The sequence below is a fragment of the Boleophthalmus pectinirostris genome, unplaced genomic scaffold (assembly GCF_026225935.1).
Source record: "Boleophthalmus pectinirostris isolate CB_2022bp ecotype Guang Dong unplaced genomic scaffold, ASM2622593v1 HiC_scaffold_13, whole genome shotgun sequence".
Taxonomy (NCBI): domain Eukaryota; kingdom Metazoa; phylum Chordata; class Actinopteri; order Gobiiformes; family Gobiidae; genus Boleophthalmus; species Boleophthalmus pectinirostris.
Window position 1 is genome coordinate 6,905,454 of NW_026571036.1, and position 19,067 is coordinate 6,924,520.

Sequence of the window (19,067 nt, forward strand, 5' to 3'; positions counted from 1 at the left end):
CCTGATCTGTTTTTAATGAGGTAACAACATTCTAACATGACTTAAAGCTCACAAGAGTCCGTTTTGCTCCAGCTAAACATAGACAATTGTAGTAGTAGTAGCAGTGTTGGGGAGTAACAGATTACAAGTACCGGAGTTATGTAATCAGAGTACAAATTATGAGTAACTGTATTCGGTTACAGTTACTGTTTCAGTCAGTGGTAATTGGATTACAGTTACTTTGTTGAAAGAAATAAATTACACTGCGGCATTTTCCTGTTTTCACATTTTGGGCTAAACCAGGACAAAAACCAGGACAAAAACCAGGACTAAAACCAAGACTAAACCAGGACTAAACCAGGTCTAAACCAAGTCTAAACAAGGACTAAACCAGGTCTAAACCAGGTCTAAAACCAGGACTAAACCAGGTCTAAACCAGGTCTAAACCAGGACTAAAACAAGGTCTAAACCAAGTCTAAACAAGGACTAAACCAGGACTAAACCAGGTCTAAAACCAGGTCTAAAACCAGGACTAAACCAGGTCTAAACCAAGTCTAAACAAGGACTAAACCAGGTCTAAAACCAGGACTAAACCAGGTCTAAACCAGGACTAAAACAAGGTCTAAACCAAGTCTAAACAAGGACTAAACCAGGACTAAACCAGGTCTAAAACCAGGTCTAAAACCAGGACTAAACCAGGTCTAAACCAAGTCTAAACAAGGACTAAACCAGGTCTAAACCAGGTCTAAAACCAGGACTAAACCAGGTCTAAACCAGGTCTAAACCAGGACTAAAACAAGGTCTAAACCAAGTCTAAACAAGGACTAAACCAGGACTAAACCAGGTCTAAAACAGGACTAAACAGGTCTAAAAAGTCTAAACAGGACTAAACCAGGACTAAACCAGGTCTAAAAAGGACAGGTCTAAACCAAGTCTAAACCAGGACTAAACCAGGTCTAAACCAGGTCTAAACCAGGACTAAACCAGGACTAAACCAGGTCTAAACCAGGTCTAAACCAGGACTAAAACCAAGACTAAACCAGGACTAAAACGAGGTCTAAACCAGGACTAAACCAGGACTAAACCAGGTCTAAACCAAGTCTAAACAAGGACTAAACCAGGACTAAACCAGGACTAAAACCAGGACTAAACCAGGTCTAAACCAAGTCTAAACCAGGACTAAACCAGGTCTAAACAAGGACTAAACCAGGACTAAAACCAGGACTAAACCAGGTCTAAACCAAGTCTAAACCAGGACCAGGACTAAACCTAAAACTAACAGGACTAAACTAAAACAGGACTAAACCAGGACTAAACCAGGTCTAAACCAGGACTAAACCAGGACTAAAGCAGGTCTAAACCAGGGCCAATTTGAAGAGAACAAACATGAATTTTCAGGATGTGGTTGTTACATTCATGTAGTCTTAAAAAACATGACCATATCAAGTAATCCAAAGTATTCAGATTACGTTACTCACTTTTAAGTATTTTAATGGATTCCGTTACAAACTACATTTTGGAGTATGTAATCTGTAATCTGTAGGGGAATACATTTCCCAACACTGTAGTAGTAGTAGTAGTGTTGTCGGACTGCGTTTTTGCTCTGCCCAGATCCTGCCCAGAGCGTCAGCTGCTGCCGTATTCTTCAATGGGAGCATCCTGTGTGGCCCCTCCCCCCTCCTCCGGCGCACAGCGAGAGGAGTAAAACCAGAGCACGGCGGAGGAGATGCGCGACAAAGCAGAGCTGCAGCCTCCGGAGCAGCCAGCGCAACGGGAGACATGCGTTTCTCCACCGATCCTTCTCATTTGGCCAGTATGGATTACACCGGCTTTTCCCACCGGATCTGAACCGGACCAGTGATTTTTTTTTGTGGTTGTTCTCTGTTTTTTTTTTTTTGCGTTCTCCAGTTGAAGTTTAGTTTGGGGCGGTGGTGGAGGGCTGCTGCTCCTGCTGCTGGACCCGGGCGGACTCATGATGGCTCTTATGGTTCACCTGAAGACAGCGGCTCACCTGAAGGGGAAGAGTGACCGCGTCGCCAAAGTCACGTTCAGAGGTCAGACTTCGTTCTCTTTGCGTTGACGCCGCGGGCTTCACTTTGGGTTTTTTTTATGCTGTTTTGTACAATCAGTGCTTACTAAAACTTAAATACGACATATCTAACAGATCAAAAAATACATAACTGCATGTAAAACCTTGTATTCAGTTGTTCATATACAGTGTTGGGGAGTAACAGATTACATGTACCAGAGTTACGTAATCAGAGTACAAATTATGAGTAACTGTATTCAGTTACAGTTACTGTTTCAGTGAGTGGTATTTGGATTACAGTTACTTGGTTGAAATAAATAAATTACACAGAGGTATTTTGCTGTTTTAATATTTTAGGCTATATCCCTTTTTCTTTTTTTTTTTTTGGTAATTCCACTCATTGCCGGACATTTAACCAGGTCTAAAACAGGTCTAAAACCAGGTCTAAACCAGGTCTAAAACAGGTCTAAACCAGGTCTAAACCAGGTCTAAACCAGGTCTAAAACAGGTCTAAAACCAGGTCTAAACCAGGTCTAAAACAGGTCTAAAACAGGTCTAAAACAGGTTAAAACCAGGTCTAAAACCAGGTCTAAAACCAGGTCTAAACCAGGTCTAAACCAGGTCTAAACCAGGTCTAGGTCTAAAACCCAGGTCTAAACAGGTCTAAACCAGGTCTAAAACCAGGTCTAAAACAGGTCTAAAACCAGGTCTAAAACCAGGTCTAAAACAGGTCTAAAAGGTCTAAAACAGGTCTAAAACCAGGTCTAAACCAGGTCTAAAACAGGTAAACAGGTCTAAAACAGGTCTAAAACCAGGTCTAAACCAGGTCTAAACCAGGTCTAAACCCAGGTCTAAAACCAGGTCTAAACCAGGTCTAAACCAGGTCTAAACCAGGTCTAAAACAGGTCTAAACCAGGTCTAAACCAGGTCTAAACCAGGTCTAAACCAGGTCTAAACCAGGTCTAAACCAGGTCTAAAACCAGGTCTAAAAACCAGGTCTAAAACCAGGTCTAAACAGGTCTAAACCAGGTCTAAACCAGGTCTAAACCAGGTCTAAAACAGGTCTAAAACCAGGTCTAAACCAGGTCTAAACCAGGTCTAAACCAGGTCTAAAACAGGTCTAAACCAGGTCTAAAACCAGGTCTAAACCAGGTCTAAAACAGGTCTAAAACCAGGACTAAACCAGGTCTAAAACAGGTCTAAAACCAGGTCTAAACCAGGTCTAAACCAGGTCTAAACCAGGTCTAAACCAGGTCTAAAACAGGTCTAAACCAGGTCTAAACTAGATCTAAACCAGGTCTAAAACAGGTCTAAAACCAGGACTAAGGTCAGACTTCGTTCTCTTTGCGTTGACGCCGCGGGCTTCACTTTGGGGTTTTTTTATGCTGTTTTGTACAATCAGTGCTCGATAGTGAACGTTATTAATTCACACATAACATCGACTTTATTGGGGCGAACGAAAGAAACATTTATAGCCATGTTTTTCTCACTCCACGTACTTTTAGTTTAGTTTGAATATTTGTTTTATTAAGGACAACGCAGATAAAATAAAACACTGACCTTATTTGTGCCAGGTTATAGCAAGATTGCTCATTTCCACCTTCACTCCCTGTAAAAGCTGATGTCATAAATAGAGTAAACGCAATATATATTAACTAATAATGACTCAGTTTTATATAGAGCTTTTCCGGACACTCAAAAACGCTTAAATTAATACAATCTTTCATCCAGTCAATGTAAAACTAACCCCATTCAATCGACTATCTGTATATTTAAACATACAGCTCATCTTGCAGCATTCACACAAGAATATTAACATTTTTATAGCACTTACATAACCGCAAAAACAATAGAACTGAAAAAATATGAAGTGTATAAAAGGTATTGTAGTAAATCTATGTCGTAAACCACATAATCTGATTACTTGATGCCTCGAAGGTCTGGTGTTCGTACTAAAACTTAAATACGACATACATAACAGATCAAAAAATACATAACTGCATGTAAAACCTTGTATTCAGTTGTTCTTATACAGTGTTGGGGAGTAACAGATTACATGTACCAGAGTTACGTAATCAGAGTACAAATTATGAGTAACTGTATTCAGTTACAGTTACTGTTTCAGTGAGTGGTATTTGCATTACAGTTACTTGGTTGAAATAAATAAATTACACAGAGGTATTTTGCTGTTTTAATATTTTAGGCTATATCCCTTTTTCTTTTTTTTTTTTTTGGTAATTCCACTCATTGCCGGACATTTAACCAGGTCTAAAACCAGGTCTAAACCAGGTCTAAACCCAGGTCTAAACCCAGGTCTAAACCCAGGTCTAAACCAGGTCTAAACCAGGTCTAAAACCAGGTCTAAACCAGGGTCTAAACCAGGTCTAAACCAGGTCTAAAACCAGGTCTAAACCAGGTCAGGTCTAAAACAGGTCTAAAAAACAGGTCTAAAACCAGGTCTAAAACCAGGTCTAAACAGGTCTAAAACCAGGTCTAAACCAGGTCTAAACCAGGTCTAAAACCAGGTTCTAAAACCAGGTCTAAACCAGGTCTAAACCAGGTCTAAAACCAGGTCTAAAACCAGGTCTAAAACCAGGTCTAAACAGGTCTAAAACAGGTCTAAAACAGGTCTAAAACCAGGTCTAAAACCAGGTCTAAACCAGGTCTAAAACCAGGTCTAAACCAGGTCTAAACCAGGTCTAAACCAGGTCTAAAACCAGGTCTAAACCAGGTCTAAAACCAGGTCTAAACCAGGTCTAAAACCAGGTCTAAAACAGGTCTAAACCAGGTCTAAAACAGGTCTAAAACCAGGTCTAAACCAGGTCTAAACCAGGTCTAAAACCAGGTCTAAACCAGGTCTAAACCAGGTCTAAACCCAGGTCTAAACCAGGTCTAAAACCAGGTCTAAAACCAGGTCTAAAACAGGTCTAAAACAGGTCTAAAACCAGGTCTAAACCCAGGTCTAAACCAGGTCTAAAACCAGGTCTAAACCAGGTCTAAAACCAGGTCTAAAACAGGTTAAACCAGGTCTAAACCAGGTCTAAACCAGGTCTAAACCAGGTCTAAAACCAGGTCTAAACAGGTCTAAACAGTCTAAAACCAGGTCTAAACCAGGTCTAAACCAGGTCTAAACCAGGTCTAAACCAGGTCTAAACCAGGTCTAAACCCAGGTCTAAACCAGGTCTAAAACCAGGACTAAACCAGGTCTAAAACCAGGTCTAAAACAGGTCTAAAACCAGGACTAAGGTCAGACTTCGTTCTCTTTGCGTTGACGCCGCGGGCTTCACTTTGGGGTTTTTTTATGCTGTTTTGTACAATCAGTGCTCGATAGTGAACGTTATTAATTCACACATAACATCGACTTTATTGGGGCGAACGAAAGAAACATTTATAGCCATGTTTTTTTCTCACTCCACGTACTTTTAGTTTAGTTTGAATATTTGTTTTTATTAAGGACAACGCAGATAAAATAAAACATTGACCTTATTTGTGCCAGGTTATAGCAAGATTGCTCATTTCCACCTTCACTCCCTGTAAAAGCTGATGTCATAAATAGAGTAAACGCAATAATATATTAACTAATAATGACTCAGTTTTATATATAGAGCTTTTTCTGGACACTCAAAAACGCTTTAAATTAACACAATCTTTCATCCAGTCAATGTAAAACTAACCCCATTCCATCGACTATCTGTATATTTAAACATACAGCTCATCTTGCAGCATTCACACAAGAATATTAACATTTTTATAGCACTTACATAACCGCAAAAACAATAGAACTGAAAAAATATGAAGTGTATAAAAGGTATTGTAGTAAATCTATGTAGTAAACCACATAATCTGATTACTTGACGCCTCAGAGGTCTGGTGTTCGTACTAAAACTTAAATACGACATATCTAACAGATCAACAAATACATAACTGCATGTAAAACCTTGTATTCAGTTGGTCATATACAGTGTTGGGGAGTAACAGATTACATGTACCAGAGTTACGTAATCAGAGTACAAATTATGAGTAACTGTATTCAGTTACAGTTGCTGTTTTAGTGAGTGGTATTTGGATTACAGTTACTTGGTTGAAATAAATAAATTACACAGAGGTATTTTGCTGTTTTAATATTTTAGGCTATATCCATTTTTCTTTTTTTTTCTTTTTTTTTTGGTAATTCCACTCACTGCCGGACATTTAACCAGGTCTAAAACCAGGTCTAAAACCCAGGTCTAAACCCAGGTCTAACCAGGTCTAAACCAGGTCTAAAACCAGGTTTAAACTAGATCTAAACCCAGGTCTAAACCGGGTCTAAACCAGGTCTAAACCAGGTCTAAACCGGGTCTAAACCCAGGTCTAAAACCAGATCTAAAACCAGGGTCTAAACCAGGTCTAAACCAGGTCTAAACCCAGGTCTAAACCAGGTCTAAACCAGGTCTAAAACCAGGTCTAAACCAGGTCTAAACCAGGTCTAAACCCAGGTCTAAACCAGGTCTAAACCAGGTCTAAAACCAGATCTAAAACCAGGACTAAACCAGGTCTAAAACCAGGTCTAAACCAGGTCTAAACCAGGTCTAAAACAGGTCTAAAACCAGGACTAAACCAGGTCTAAAACCAGGTCTAAAACCAGGTCTAAACCAGGTCTAAACCAGGTCTAAAACCAGATCTAAAACCAGGACTAAACCAGGTCTAAACCAGGTCTAAACCAGGTCTAAAACCAGGTCTAAACCAGGTCTAAACCAGGTCTAAACCAGGTCTAAACCAGGTCTAAAACCAGGTCTAAAACCAGGACTAAACCAGGTCTAAAACCAGGACTAAACCAGGTCTAAAACCAGGTCTAAAACAGGTCTAAAACAGGTCTAAAACAGGTCTAAACCAGGTCTAAAACCAGGACTAAACCAGGTCTAAAACCAGGACTAAACCAGGTCTAAAACCAGGTCTAAAACAGGTCTAAAACAGGTCTAAAACAGGTCTAAAACCAGGTCTAAACAGGTCTAAAACCAGGTCTAAACCAGGTCTAAAGTATTCAGATTACGTTACTCACTTTAAGTAATTTAATAGATTACGTTACAAACTACATTTTGAGGTGTGTAATCTGTAATCTGTAGGGGATTACATTTTAAAAGTCACCTTCCCAACACTGTTCATATATATGGAAGTGTTACGTTTAAAGTATATGTCCCTTTTGTTTGTCGGTGCCGTCGGTTAGAACATAGAAATGTGCCAGAATCAGCACAAAACCACAGAAAACTCCTTATTCCCAGCAGGTTTCACACTGGCCCGTTATGGTGTAAATGGCTTGTAAACATGTTAACAGTATCGCGCCCTGACACCTGCCCAAGCCTTAAGGTTTTGCTCTAAATATTTAATGCTGTTCCTTGTCCCTCTGTGTCCCGCTCTGCTCTGCTGTCACTGTTGGGCAAGTTACTTTGAAACTGTAATGCGTTATTTATTACCTATTACTGTCATTTCAAAGTAATTCGTTACATTACAATATTACTGCATTTAAAATGTAAGGCATTACATTACTATTGCATTACTTTAAGTTACTCTCACCAAAATAACTTTTGCGCTGTATATGTACTGAACCAGGACTAAACCAGGTCTAAACCAGGACTAAACCAGAGCTGAACCAGGACTAAACCAGGTCTAAACCAGGACTAAACCAGAGCTGAACCAGGACTAAACCAGAACTGAACTAGGACTAAAACAGGACTCACTGTCAGGACGGGCTCGAAGGTGACCGCAGGAGAAAGGAAGCGGCTCTGCTCCGCACCTCATGGAGGTAAGAGCGACTGTCACCCGATCGCTCTTTATGGACCCTGCTGCTCGGGCTCACGGCCCTTGATTTCAGCAACTATTTGCAGGGACCCTGAGCCGGCGCAAGAGTCTGTTACAGCGCGTAACTTCTACCTTCCTTCAGCGTGTCCAGAAGTCCAACTTTTTGTGTGATGGTTTGCATCTTCCTCTGCCTTTTGGGTGCGAGCGCAGGAGCCCTTTGTCGGTGCAGAACGTTTCGTCGACGTTGTGGGTTTCGTTGGGGAGAAAACTTGCAGACATACAGCACTTCAGAATCACACTGATACAGATTGAACATGTATTTAAATTTGGCAGCTGAACACATTCTGTACTGTACAGGAGACAGGAGTCCCTTGGCCAATCAGGACGCAGCGGGAGGAACGCAATACGCATTCATACAATGTGAAAAAAAAAAAGGGCATGCAAAAAAAAAAAAAAAAAAAAAATCTGCGAAACAGCGAGACCGCGAAAAGTGAACTGCGATAGAGGGAGGGACGAGTGTAAACCAGGTCTAAACCAGAACTGACCCAGGTCTGACCCAGGTCTAAACCAAAACTGACCCAGGTCTAAACCAGGTCTAAACCAGAACTGACCCAGGTCTAAACCAGGTCTAAACCAGAACTGACCCAGGTCTAAACCAGGTCTAAACAGCGTGGAGTTCTTTGTCAGTCCTTTCGCCCGCGGTTACCTGAAGGTCTATGAGGGCGAGTCTCCGGCGTTTCACCGCTGCTGATATCGAGGTGATTTTAGCGAATTTGTATGAAGAAAAACCCACCACTTCAATCCAGGTTAAAAAAACACTGTAACGCGCGTTACTCACATTTGTACCGAGTAAAATATTACTATTTTTCCCCTGTAATGCCTTACATTACTGCGTTACAGCAAAAAGTAATGCATTACTGTAATTCGTTACTTTTATAACGCGTTACTCCCAACACTGTCTGCTATGTATGTCCGTGTGTGTGTGTGTGTGTGTGTGTGTGTGTGTGTGTGTGTGTGTGTGTGTGTGTGTGTGTGTGTGTGTGGGCAGTGTGCAGCGTAAAGCCCAGGGGCCGCTGCTCTTTTGAGGAGGTGAGGAGGTGAGGAGGTGAGGAGGTCCCTCCCTATTGTTTTATTTGGGACCTGAGCCAGTACTGAGCAGCTGTTCCACCTGCAGCCCCACACCTCGCTGCCTCCTCTTTATTAAACGTGACACGGACAAGGACCCTTTACGTTATAACAACACAATAAAGGTCGACACCAGCTCAGCTCACATTTCTTCACGACCCAAATCAATAAACATTAGTTGTAAATCACTAAAATAAATTTGTGACCAGAGGATTTTTTATTGTTGACTGAGGGATCGTGTCTCTCTGAACAATTATTATTTCTGTATTTTCTGGACTATAAATCGCTTCGAAGTATAAGCCAAAAAATGCATAATGAAGAAGAAAAAAAAATATAAGTCGCACTTTTTTTCTTGTATTTAAGAAAATCAGAGACCAGGAAAAAGCAAGTTCTAGTAATAACAACAGAACAGAGAACAACAGACTGAAGAGGCGTTAATATGTTAATTATTCAGATAATTATAGCGTATCCAGTGTTGGGGAGTAACAGATTACATGTACCAGAGTTACACAATCAGAGTACAAATTATGAGTAACTGTATTCAGTTACAGTTACTGTTTCAGTGAGTGGTAATTGGATTACAGTTACTTTGTTGAAATAAATGGATTACACAGAGGGATTTTACTGTTTCCCCCTTTTTTTTTCTTTTTTTTCAGTAATTCCACACATTGCCGGAAAATAAACTACATCTAAACCAGGACTAAAACCAGGTCAAAACTAGATCTAAACTAGAGTTAAACCAGAACTAAACCAGGTCTAAAACCAGGTCTAAAACCAGGTCTAAACTAGATCTAAACTAGAGCTAAACCAGGTCTAAACCAGGATCTAAAACCAGTCTAAACCAGGTCTAAAACTCTAAACCAGGTCTAAACCAGGATCTAAACTAACTAAACCAGTCTAAAACCAGGTCTCTAAAACTAAAACTAGATCTAAACTAGACTAAAACCAGGTCTAAACCAGGTCTAACCTAGGTCTAAAAGGTCTAAACTAGGTCTAAAACCAGGTCTAAACCACTAAAACCTAGGCTCTAAACCATAGTCTAGTCTTTGCTACTCTCTATCAGCAAATCAAGTCCAAAGTATTCAGATTACATTACTCACTTTAAATAACTTAATGGATTACGTTACAAACTACATTTTGGGGTATGTAATCTGTAATCTGTAGGGGATTACATTTTAAATGTAACCTTCCCAACACTGAGCATAAACAACAGAACATAAGTTTATCAAACTCACAATCTCACTCCAAATCACTAAATCCATTGAATTCTTCGTCTTCTTGTCACTTCTGTGCAACCTCCAGAGGTCAACTGTAGATCCATGATGTAAACAGAGCGCCGCTTCCTCTTCTGTGTCGCTTTCATCAGATTTAGCATCAGTTTGAGTTTCTTTCTGGTCTTTCTGAATCCCAACAGGATGGTTTCGGTGTCACTGAAGTTCAGGCTTTGTCGATTCATCCAGTGACTTCCAGTACAGTTTCATGGTGTGGCTGTGTTCTCCATCCCTGCTTTCCACCAGTCCCTCTCGCTCACTCCAAACTTTCTTTCTGCTGCTCGATTACCGTTTTCGGCTGCATATTTCACGACTTTCAGTAGGACAGAGGCTCTTTCTGCAGGAGACATGCACAGTAGAGCCAAGTGACAGTGGTACAGGAGGAACAGGAGCAGCAGATTCTGACACACAAGACTAGAGCCTCTCGTGACTGTCAGTGTGAAAATTTTAACATATAAGTCGCAGGACCACTCAAACCATGAAAAAAAGTGTGACTTATAGTCCAAAAAATACAGTACTCATGTTTTAAACAATGAAACAATCTCCGGAAGAAGTGAGAACCGGGGAGGGGTTGTGATGATTTAGAATTGCACAGTAGCTACAGAAATCAGATGGACTTGTAAGAGCTTTTAAGATAGGGAACTATGCTGACGTGGTGGTTTCCCCTCATCAGTAACTATCTCCAGGTTGTATTTCGGGGGATTCATTCACCCTTGAGTATTTTCTCATTATTTTCTTCTTCCCTGAGCTCTGTATCTACTTCCATCTCCGACAGTGCAGCACTTTGTTGTGATGAAGTTGTTGTAGATCAGTATCGTGATTTAAATGTTTAAAAATATTAAATAATGATCCACTTTTGTCGTAGCATAACTATAATAATTACAGTTTATAAACTCATACCTAGGAATGCCAAGATTAACCGGTTTTCAATTACTGCAAATATGTGTTTATGGCCACAGTAGGTCACATGATTGTACGAGTTTCAGAACCTACACTTAGAGAACTTAGAGCACATGGAGCAGGTCCTCTGTGTGCGAGTGAGGCTGGTTCAGGGCCACCAGGGTCAACTGAGTGACTACAAGATGAAGAGGAGAGGAGTCCAGAACTTTACTTTAAAGGTTGTATAGAGGATTTTCCAAGGAACGAGAAATCCAGCGACTGTTTGTCCTTTTTCAAATGTTGCGCATGCGTGAAACCCCCCCCCCCCCCTACAGCTCCTACGTAGAAACACCTCCTCCCTCCTCCTCCTTACGCCAGAAACAGGTTTGTTTACAGCCGGTGAGCTGCACATGACTTGTAAACAACTAACTACAGTGTTGGTTAGGCAAGACGGAGAAGTGAGGAGCGGGGGGAGCGGGGGCGCGGACATTTCGTTCGCGGACGAGAAGTGAGGAGCAGGGAGCAGGGAGAGGAGAGAGGAGAGAGGAGATTCCGTGCCCGGAGAAGTGAGGAGCAGGGGGAAGAGCGGAACGGGCAGCGGGGAGAGGAGCAGGAAAGGGGTGCAGAGAAGGTTGCGCGGAGATTCAATGCGAATTAACTAGCTACAACACGCAGCAGCAAGCGGACTCTTTCTTTGCCTTGAAAATTACGTTTTCAGACATAGGATATCGCTTTCGTGTCCTGAAAAACGTTTGTCTAACTCTTGGAAATAAAGTACGTTTTCATAATAAGCAGAAGTTACCTGTCCAGGAGTAATTTGTGGACCAGTGCGTCAGTCTTTAGACCCTGCGTCTGCTTCAGTTGCGCCATCGCTGGAATGAATCTATAAGAATCACCTTAGTTTGGCTTCGCTGCTTTTCCCCTTGTCTTCTTCTTTCAGCGACCTCAAAAACGGACTTTCTTTTGCGGCGAACTGCTCCTGGATTCTTGCGAGGAAAGATATAGGTCAAAAAAAGCCGCTAAGAACTGTTGCGTTGGTGGAGTAAACAGCGTCTGTGCGTCTTGCGTCTGTGGACTGCGTGACAGTCGTACGTAAACCACGTACCGGCGGCGCAGGCAAGTCAGTTACACTAGAAACGTAGGGAGTTTGATTGACAGCCTGTCAGCTAACAGATAACGAGGCAGTGTCGTTATCTATTGGCAAATGTTTAGCCCCACCACGTCCAGAGTTGATGAATTTTTATTCTCTTTTTTTTGGTCATCATAATTACAAGGCTACTGCACCTCTATAATCTATCATTGACAACTTGAAACAAAAAAAAATCCTCCATACAACCTTTAAGATATTACTGCTCAAGAAGTAACTATCTGAATGTTTTAATGAAATCTTTTCACTGTGTAATCATCCGGCACTACAGACTGTACTCCAAACATGTGAAGGGAAAGGAACAAACTGGTCCATTAAATGAAAACAAAAAACTGAAACCAAATGAATCTTTTTAGATCTTGTTACCTCATCAAACCTGGAGTTGTGTTTTGTTTCATTCACACATGTTTGAGGAATCCTGCTTTATTAATCTGTCTATATGCTATAAATTGTAAAAGTTTGTTCCAATTTACTCTGTTCCACCTTGTGACTTCAAGAAACAGCTTATTTTACCTTTTATTTTGGTTTATTTTGGCAATTCCAGGACTCAAATCATCCAAATCAAATTTTGAACGCACCAATCCATCTTGTTCAGTTTCCGATACTATGGCTTTGAGTATCTGCTGATACCAGTGCATTAAAGTCCTTAAACCAAAAATAACATAAGACCAGACTGATCCAAATGTGTTTCGTGGCTGTTATTTATCTCTTGAGTAACTACAGCTACTTTACAAATTACTACAACAACTTTACGTAAATAAATATTCAAACATTTTGAGACGTTCAGGGTCAACTACAACCAGTAAATTGTCTCTCTTTTCATCATACAAAAGTGAAAAAATGCATTGCACACACTTAGATGGCCGATGTCCAAAAGCTTTTTTATTTTCAAAATCACATTTCGGCAAAAAAAAAAGCCTTTATCAGATTTTTTTTTCTGGCTTTGGACCATAAATAACAGACTTAGTTTTGCAGGATATAATTCCACTGATCGGTATTTTCTTTTCTGAGTGTGCTATTCGTTTTTGCATTTTTTTCACTTTTGTCTTGCATCTCCTTGCATTTGCACCTCTACACGAATTTTGGTGTGCGTTTTCTGTTTCTTTTAACCAGATATACAATATACCATATCCAATCCAGCAAATTTGTCAGTATCTGCGCCTATGGAGTTTAAAAACACAGTGGTGCGCTCCCGTTATTACCACATGACATCACAAGGTGGTGTTGTGTGTTAAAAGCTGTTGGTGATGAGGAAAAGATTTTATAACGTAGAGTACCGTACTTTCCTGCACTATTAGGTCGCTCTGGATTATAAGGCGCGCGCTGTCATTAAATGGTCTATTTTCAAACTTTTTTCACAAATAAACCGCACCGGACTTTAAACGAAACACAACAGTTGGATGGGTGAGTGGGTTTTGTTTGTTTGTTCGTTCACGGTGACTCTGGGCTTTGTTCAGTTGTGGCGTGTAGGGAGGGTGCTGTCTGGGACCAGCGGATTGTCGGCGTGTTCGCAGTGACTCAGTTGTTCAGTCGTGTCTAGAAGTGGCACGTTGGACTCACTTTTTCGGTTCGTTCCTCCGTTCCGTTCCTCGTCGGCGTGGAGTGATGAGTGTGTCTGTGGGTGTTTTTCGTTACGCGGTCGCTGTCTGCTCCGTGTGTGTTTGCGTGTTCTGCGGGTGGTGAGGCTTTGTAGTTTACTGAAGTCGTGCCGGGAGTGGATTCATGTACAGTGTTGGGAGTAACGCGTTGTAAAAAGTAACGAATTACAGTAATGCATTACTTTTTGCTGTAACGCAGTAATGTAAGGCATTACAGGGGAAAAAAATAGTAATATTTTACTCGGTACAAATGTGAGTAACGTGCGTTACAATGTTTTTTTAATCTGGATTGAAGTGGTGGGTTTTTTCTTCATACAAATTCGCTAAAATCACCTCGATATCAGCAGCGGTGAAACGCCGGAGACTCGCCCTCATAGACCTTCAATGAACCGCGGGCGAAAGGACTGACAAAGAACTCCACGCTGTTTAGACCTGGTTTAGACCTGGGTCAGTTCTGGTTTAGACCTGGTTTACACTCGTCCCTCCCTCTATCGCAAGTTCACTTTTCGCGTCTCGCAGATTTTATTTATTTTTTCTTGTGCAATTTTGCATGCCCTGTTTTTTTTTTACATTGTATGAATGCGTATTGCGTTCCTCCCGCTGCGTCCTGACTGGCCAAGGGACTCCTGTCTCCTGTACAGTACAGTACAGAATGTGTTCAGCTGCCAAATTTAAATACATGTTCAATCTGTATCAGTGTGATTCTGAAGTGTGCTGTACGGTTGCAAGTTTTCTCCCCGACGAAACCCACAACGTCGACGAAACGTTCTGCACCGACAAAGGCTCCTGCACTCGCACCCAAAAGGCAGAGGAAGATGCAAACCATCACACAAAAAGTTGGACTTCTGGACACGCTGAAGGAAGGTAGAAGTTACGCGCTGTAACAGACTCTTGCACCGGCTCGGGTCCCTGCAAATAGTTGCTGAAATCAGGGCCGCGAGCCCGAGCAGCAGGGTCCATAAAGAGCGATCAGATGACAGCCGCTCTTACCTCCGTGAGGTGCGGAGCAGAGCCGCTCCTTTCTCCTGCGTCACCTTCGAGCCCGTCCCTACAGTGAGTCCTGTTTTAGTCCTAGTTCAGTTCTGTTTTAGTCCTAGTTCACTTCTGGTTTAGTCCTGGTTCAGCTCTGGTTTAGTCCTGGTTTAGACCTGGTTTAGTCCTGGTTTAGACCTGGTTTAGTCCTGGTTCAGTCCATATACGGCGCTCTGGATTGTGGGCACGCGGTCGTTTTTTGATGAGGTTGGAGGCTTAAGAGCGCGCCCTATAGTCTGGAAAATACAGTAATATGGTAACATGTGAAGAGTAGGGCTGAGTATCATTACGAAGTTGCCGATACATTACATACCTCGATACCTAGGCCACGATACGATACATTGAGCTTTCGATTTGTTCAGTTAAAAATTAAAGGCTAAATCTCGGCTGTGAAAAAAGTCTTTGTTAAACCACTTCTTGTGCAAAATAATTATGAAACACAAACATTTTAATCTTCAAAACAGTGAAAATGTCAAATGTGTCGCATAAACGAGTTTCCTTCCACTGAACAAGCAACAAAACTGTAGCGCCGTGACAAAATAATCTAGTAAAATATACCAAAAAATACTGTATCAGCACATTAAACGATACGATATATTGATATTTTGATATTTTTGCACAGCCCTAGTGAAGAGTGATAGAGACATAACAGTGGGACCATGCACTAGTCCCTCTGGTGAGTGTGGGTATATATATAAACGCACTAGCTGCTCGTTCCAAATAAGAAGTTCGCTTGCGGGCTTTTCCGGCTCCTTCTGACCCTTTGACTTGGAATATTGTCGCCCCCTCTCTCTGTAACTGCAGCTGTGAGCCTCGTCATTTTGGTCTTAAAATGTTCGTATTAACCCGATGACCTGATGATACATGATCCTGGCGTTTTTATTTCGCTCTTTTGTCCGTTAAAATATCCTTTTCATTCATTTGACTAGAGGCGAACGCTATGGGTGACGTCACACTCGCTTAGTTCACTTTTTTATACAGTCTATAGTCGGAGTTAGGGATTTAACAATAACGGAAATATCGTGATATCGTATCGTCAGAGTTCTCACAATAATATCTTGGACCATCACAATATATCAAATTACAAGTGTCTTTGCTTAAATTAAAAGTTATGGTGCAGCAATAGTTAAAAAAAAACACAAAGGGAACTACATAGACCATGATCCTTTGCTCCATTTCAGTGCAGACTACAAGAAGAAATAACAGTTCTAAGCACTTTTAAGTCTTAGTTCTTTAGATTAAGTCTTGTCAAGGCATTTTAAGAGGAAAAAGTATTAACAGTTTTCTTAGCCTCCACAAAATATCGCAATAAATATCGTACCGTGAGATGTATATCGTGAAAATATCGTACCGAGAGATTTGGATATTGTTACATCCTTAATCGTGAGCCTTCCCCACCATATCGTGAGCTTTCACACGATATCGCAATAAATATCTTTCGGGAGGTTCATTCCGTGACAATATCGTATCGTGAGACTTGGATATCGTTACACCACTATTAGGGTTGTGTAAAAAATATTGAAATATCGATATAGCGTATCGTTTACTCTCACCTCTGGTCATGATGTAGTACAGTATCAATATCGTGGGGCTCCTATGGAGCTCGTATATCACCAAGGAGAGTTATTTTTTTGTATATTTTACCAAATTATTTTGTTACAGAGGAAGGAAACTTGTTTATGCGACACATTTGACATATTCACTGTTTTGTTGATTAAAATGGGTGTGTTTTATATTCACTTTGTGGTTTAACAAAGACTTTTAGTATCACAGCCATGATTTAGCCTTTTTTTTTTTTATGAAAGGAATCTAATTGATTTGAAATATATCATATTGAATCGTACTCGAAAGCTCACTGTATCGAGATATGTTTCGTATTGTGGCCCATGTATCGACGGGTTCACACTGTACTCCACTGCTGACCCCTCAGTGAACTACGGTGCTCCCAGGCTTCAGAGGAACTCACTAAACTAGGACAGAGGAATGGGTATGACTTTCAAACCATAATTAAATATGTGTGATAACATCAAGGAAGTGCATCTCTGTCCTTTTTTGATAAAATTTAATTAGAGTGTTCAACTTCTCAAGAATCAATTACAGTGTTTGTCTTGGTAAGAATGTATTGAAGTGTTCACTGGTAAAAATGAATTATAGTGTTCACATTCTCAAGAATCAGTTATGTTTGTCTTTGTAAGAATTAATTATAGTGTTCGTTGGTAAAAATCAATTATAGGGTTCACTTTCTCAAGAATCAATAATAGTGTTTGTCTTTGTAAGAATTAATTACAGTGTTTATTGGTAAAAAAATAATATTATTATAGAAAAATAAGAATATTACACACTTTATATATATACATTATCACTTTATTTATTGGTCACTTGGTACTTTATTTATGTTGGTCACTTTATTTATGTTGGTCACTTTATTTATGTTGGTTTATTTATGTTGGTCCTTTATTTATGTTGGTCACTTTATTTATGTTGGTCACTTTATTTATGTTGGTCACTTTATGTTTATTTTATGTTGGTCACTTTATGTTTATTTACTTTATTTATGTTGGTCACTTTATGTTTATTTATGTTGGTCACTTTATTTATGTTGGTCACTTTATTTATGTTGGTCACTTTATGTTTATTTATGTTGGTCACTTTATTTATGTTGGTCACTTTATGTTTATTTATGTTGGTCACTTTATTTATGCTGGTCACTTTATTTATGTTGGTCACTTTATGTTTTATTTATGATTGGTCACTTATTATTAGGTCACTTTATGTTTTATGTTGGTCACTTTACTTTATTTATGTTGGTCACTTTATGTTTATTTATGTTGGTCACTTATTTATGTTGGTCACTTTATTTATGCTGGTCACTTTATTTATGCTGATCACTTTATTTATGTTTGTCACTTTATGTTTATTTATGTTGGTCACTTTATGTTTATTTATGTTGGTCACTTTATTTATGCTGATCACTTTATTTATGTTGGTCACTTTATGTTTTATTTATGTTGGTCACTATTTATTTACTTTATTTATGTTGGTCACTTTATGTTGGTTTATTTATGTTGGTCACTTTATGTTTATTTATGTTGGTCACTTTATTTATGTTGGTCACTTTATTTATTTATGCTGTTGGTCACTTTATTTTATGTTGGTCACTTTATTTATGCTGATCACTTTATTTATGTTTGTCACTTTATGTTTATTTATGTTGGTCACTTTATTTATGTTGGTCACTTTATTTATGCTGATCACTTTATTTATGTTGGTCACTTTATGTTTATTTATGTTGGTCACTTTATGTTTATTTATGTCGGTCACTTTATGTTTATTTATGTTGGTCACTTTATGTTTATTTATGCTGGTCACTTATTTTATGTTGGTCACTTTATTTATGTTGCTGTCACTTTTATTTATGTTGGTCACTTTATGTGGTCACTTTATGTTGGTCATTTATTTATGCTGTCACTTTATTTATGTTGGTCACTTTATGTTTATTTATGTTGGTCACTTTATGTTTATTTATGCTCTGATGTCACTTTATTTATGTTGGTCACTGTTATGTTTTATTTATGCTGATCACTTTATTTATGTTGGTCACTTTATGTTTATTTATGTTGGTCACTTTATTTATTGGCTGGTCACTTTATGTCTTTATTTATCTGGTCACTTTATTTATGCTGGTCACTTATTTATGTGGGCTACCGTTGTGATGAAAAAGAGTGAAAAGTTGTTTGTCTTTTGGAAGCATGTGCACTCAACTTTATGTTGCAGTATTCGGGATACTGAGTATTAGGGGTGTAATGGTACATTTATTCACGCTGGATTGTTTTGGTGTTTACATTCCGCCACTACATGTGCAGCTACACGGAAGGCTCGGTTCTTTAATATTCATGAGGGAACTCGTCCGTGTTTGGGGGGGCAGTGTTTTCCACAGCGCTTTATAGTTAGAGCGGCCGCCTTGTCAACAATTGCCCCCCCGCCTTGACTTCCGTCAATCCGAACCACACGAATCCTCGTAAAACTACGGTTGTCACGCCCCGCTCTTCACTTTCGCCTTTTGCCAACAGGGAATCTCCGCCGCTTCCCCTCCCACCCGCGACCTCTGTCTCAAGCGAAAGTGTATTTTCATCGGCTGGAGACGTTGTAGCTGCAGCAGATCTGCACTTACTGAGACAATGTGGACAAGTTGGGTTTTTTTTGGCCAAAAAATCTGAAGATTGAGTAAACTT

At 40.0% G+C, this 19,067-nt stretch overlaps 1 protein-coding gene across 1 annotated transcript in view; it reads left to right on the forward strand.

Moving 5' to 3' along the window:
- Positions 1-1,928: 1,928 nt before the first annotated feature.
- Positions 1,929-19,067, forward strand: part of otofa (otoferlin a) — a 349,247-nt gene continuing 332,108 nt past the window's right edge. Inside the window, 1 exon segment of the mRNA XM_055149496.1 lies at positions 1,929-2,033. Coding sequence (XP_055005471.1) covers positions 1,952-2,033 — 82 coding nt within the window. The 5' untranslated portion in view covers positions 1,929-1,951.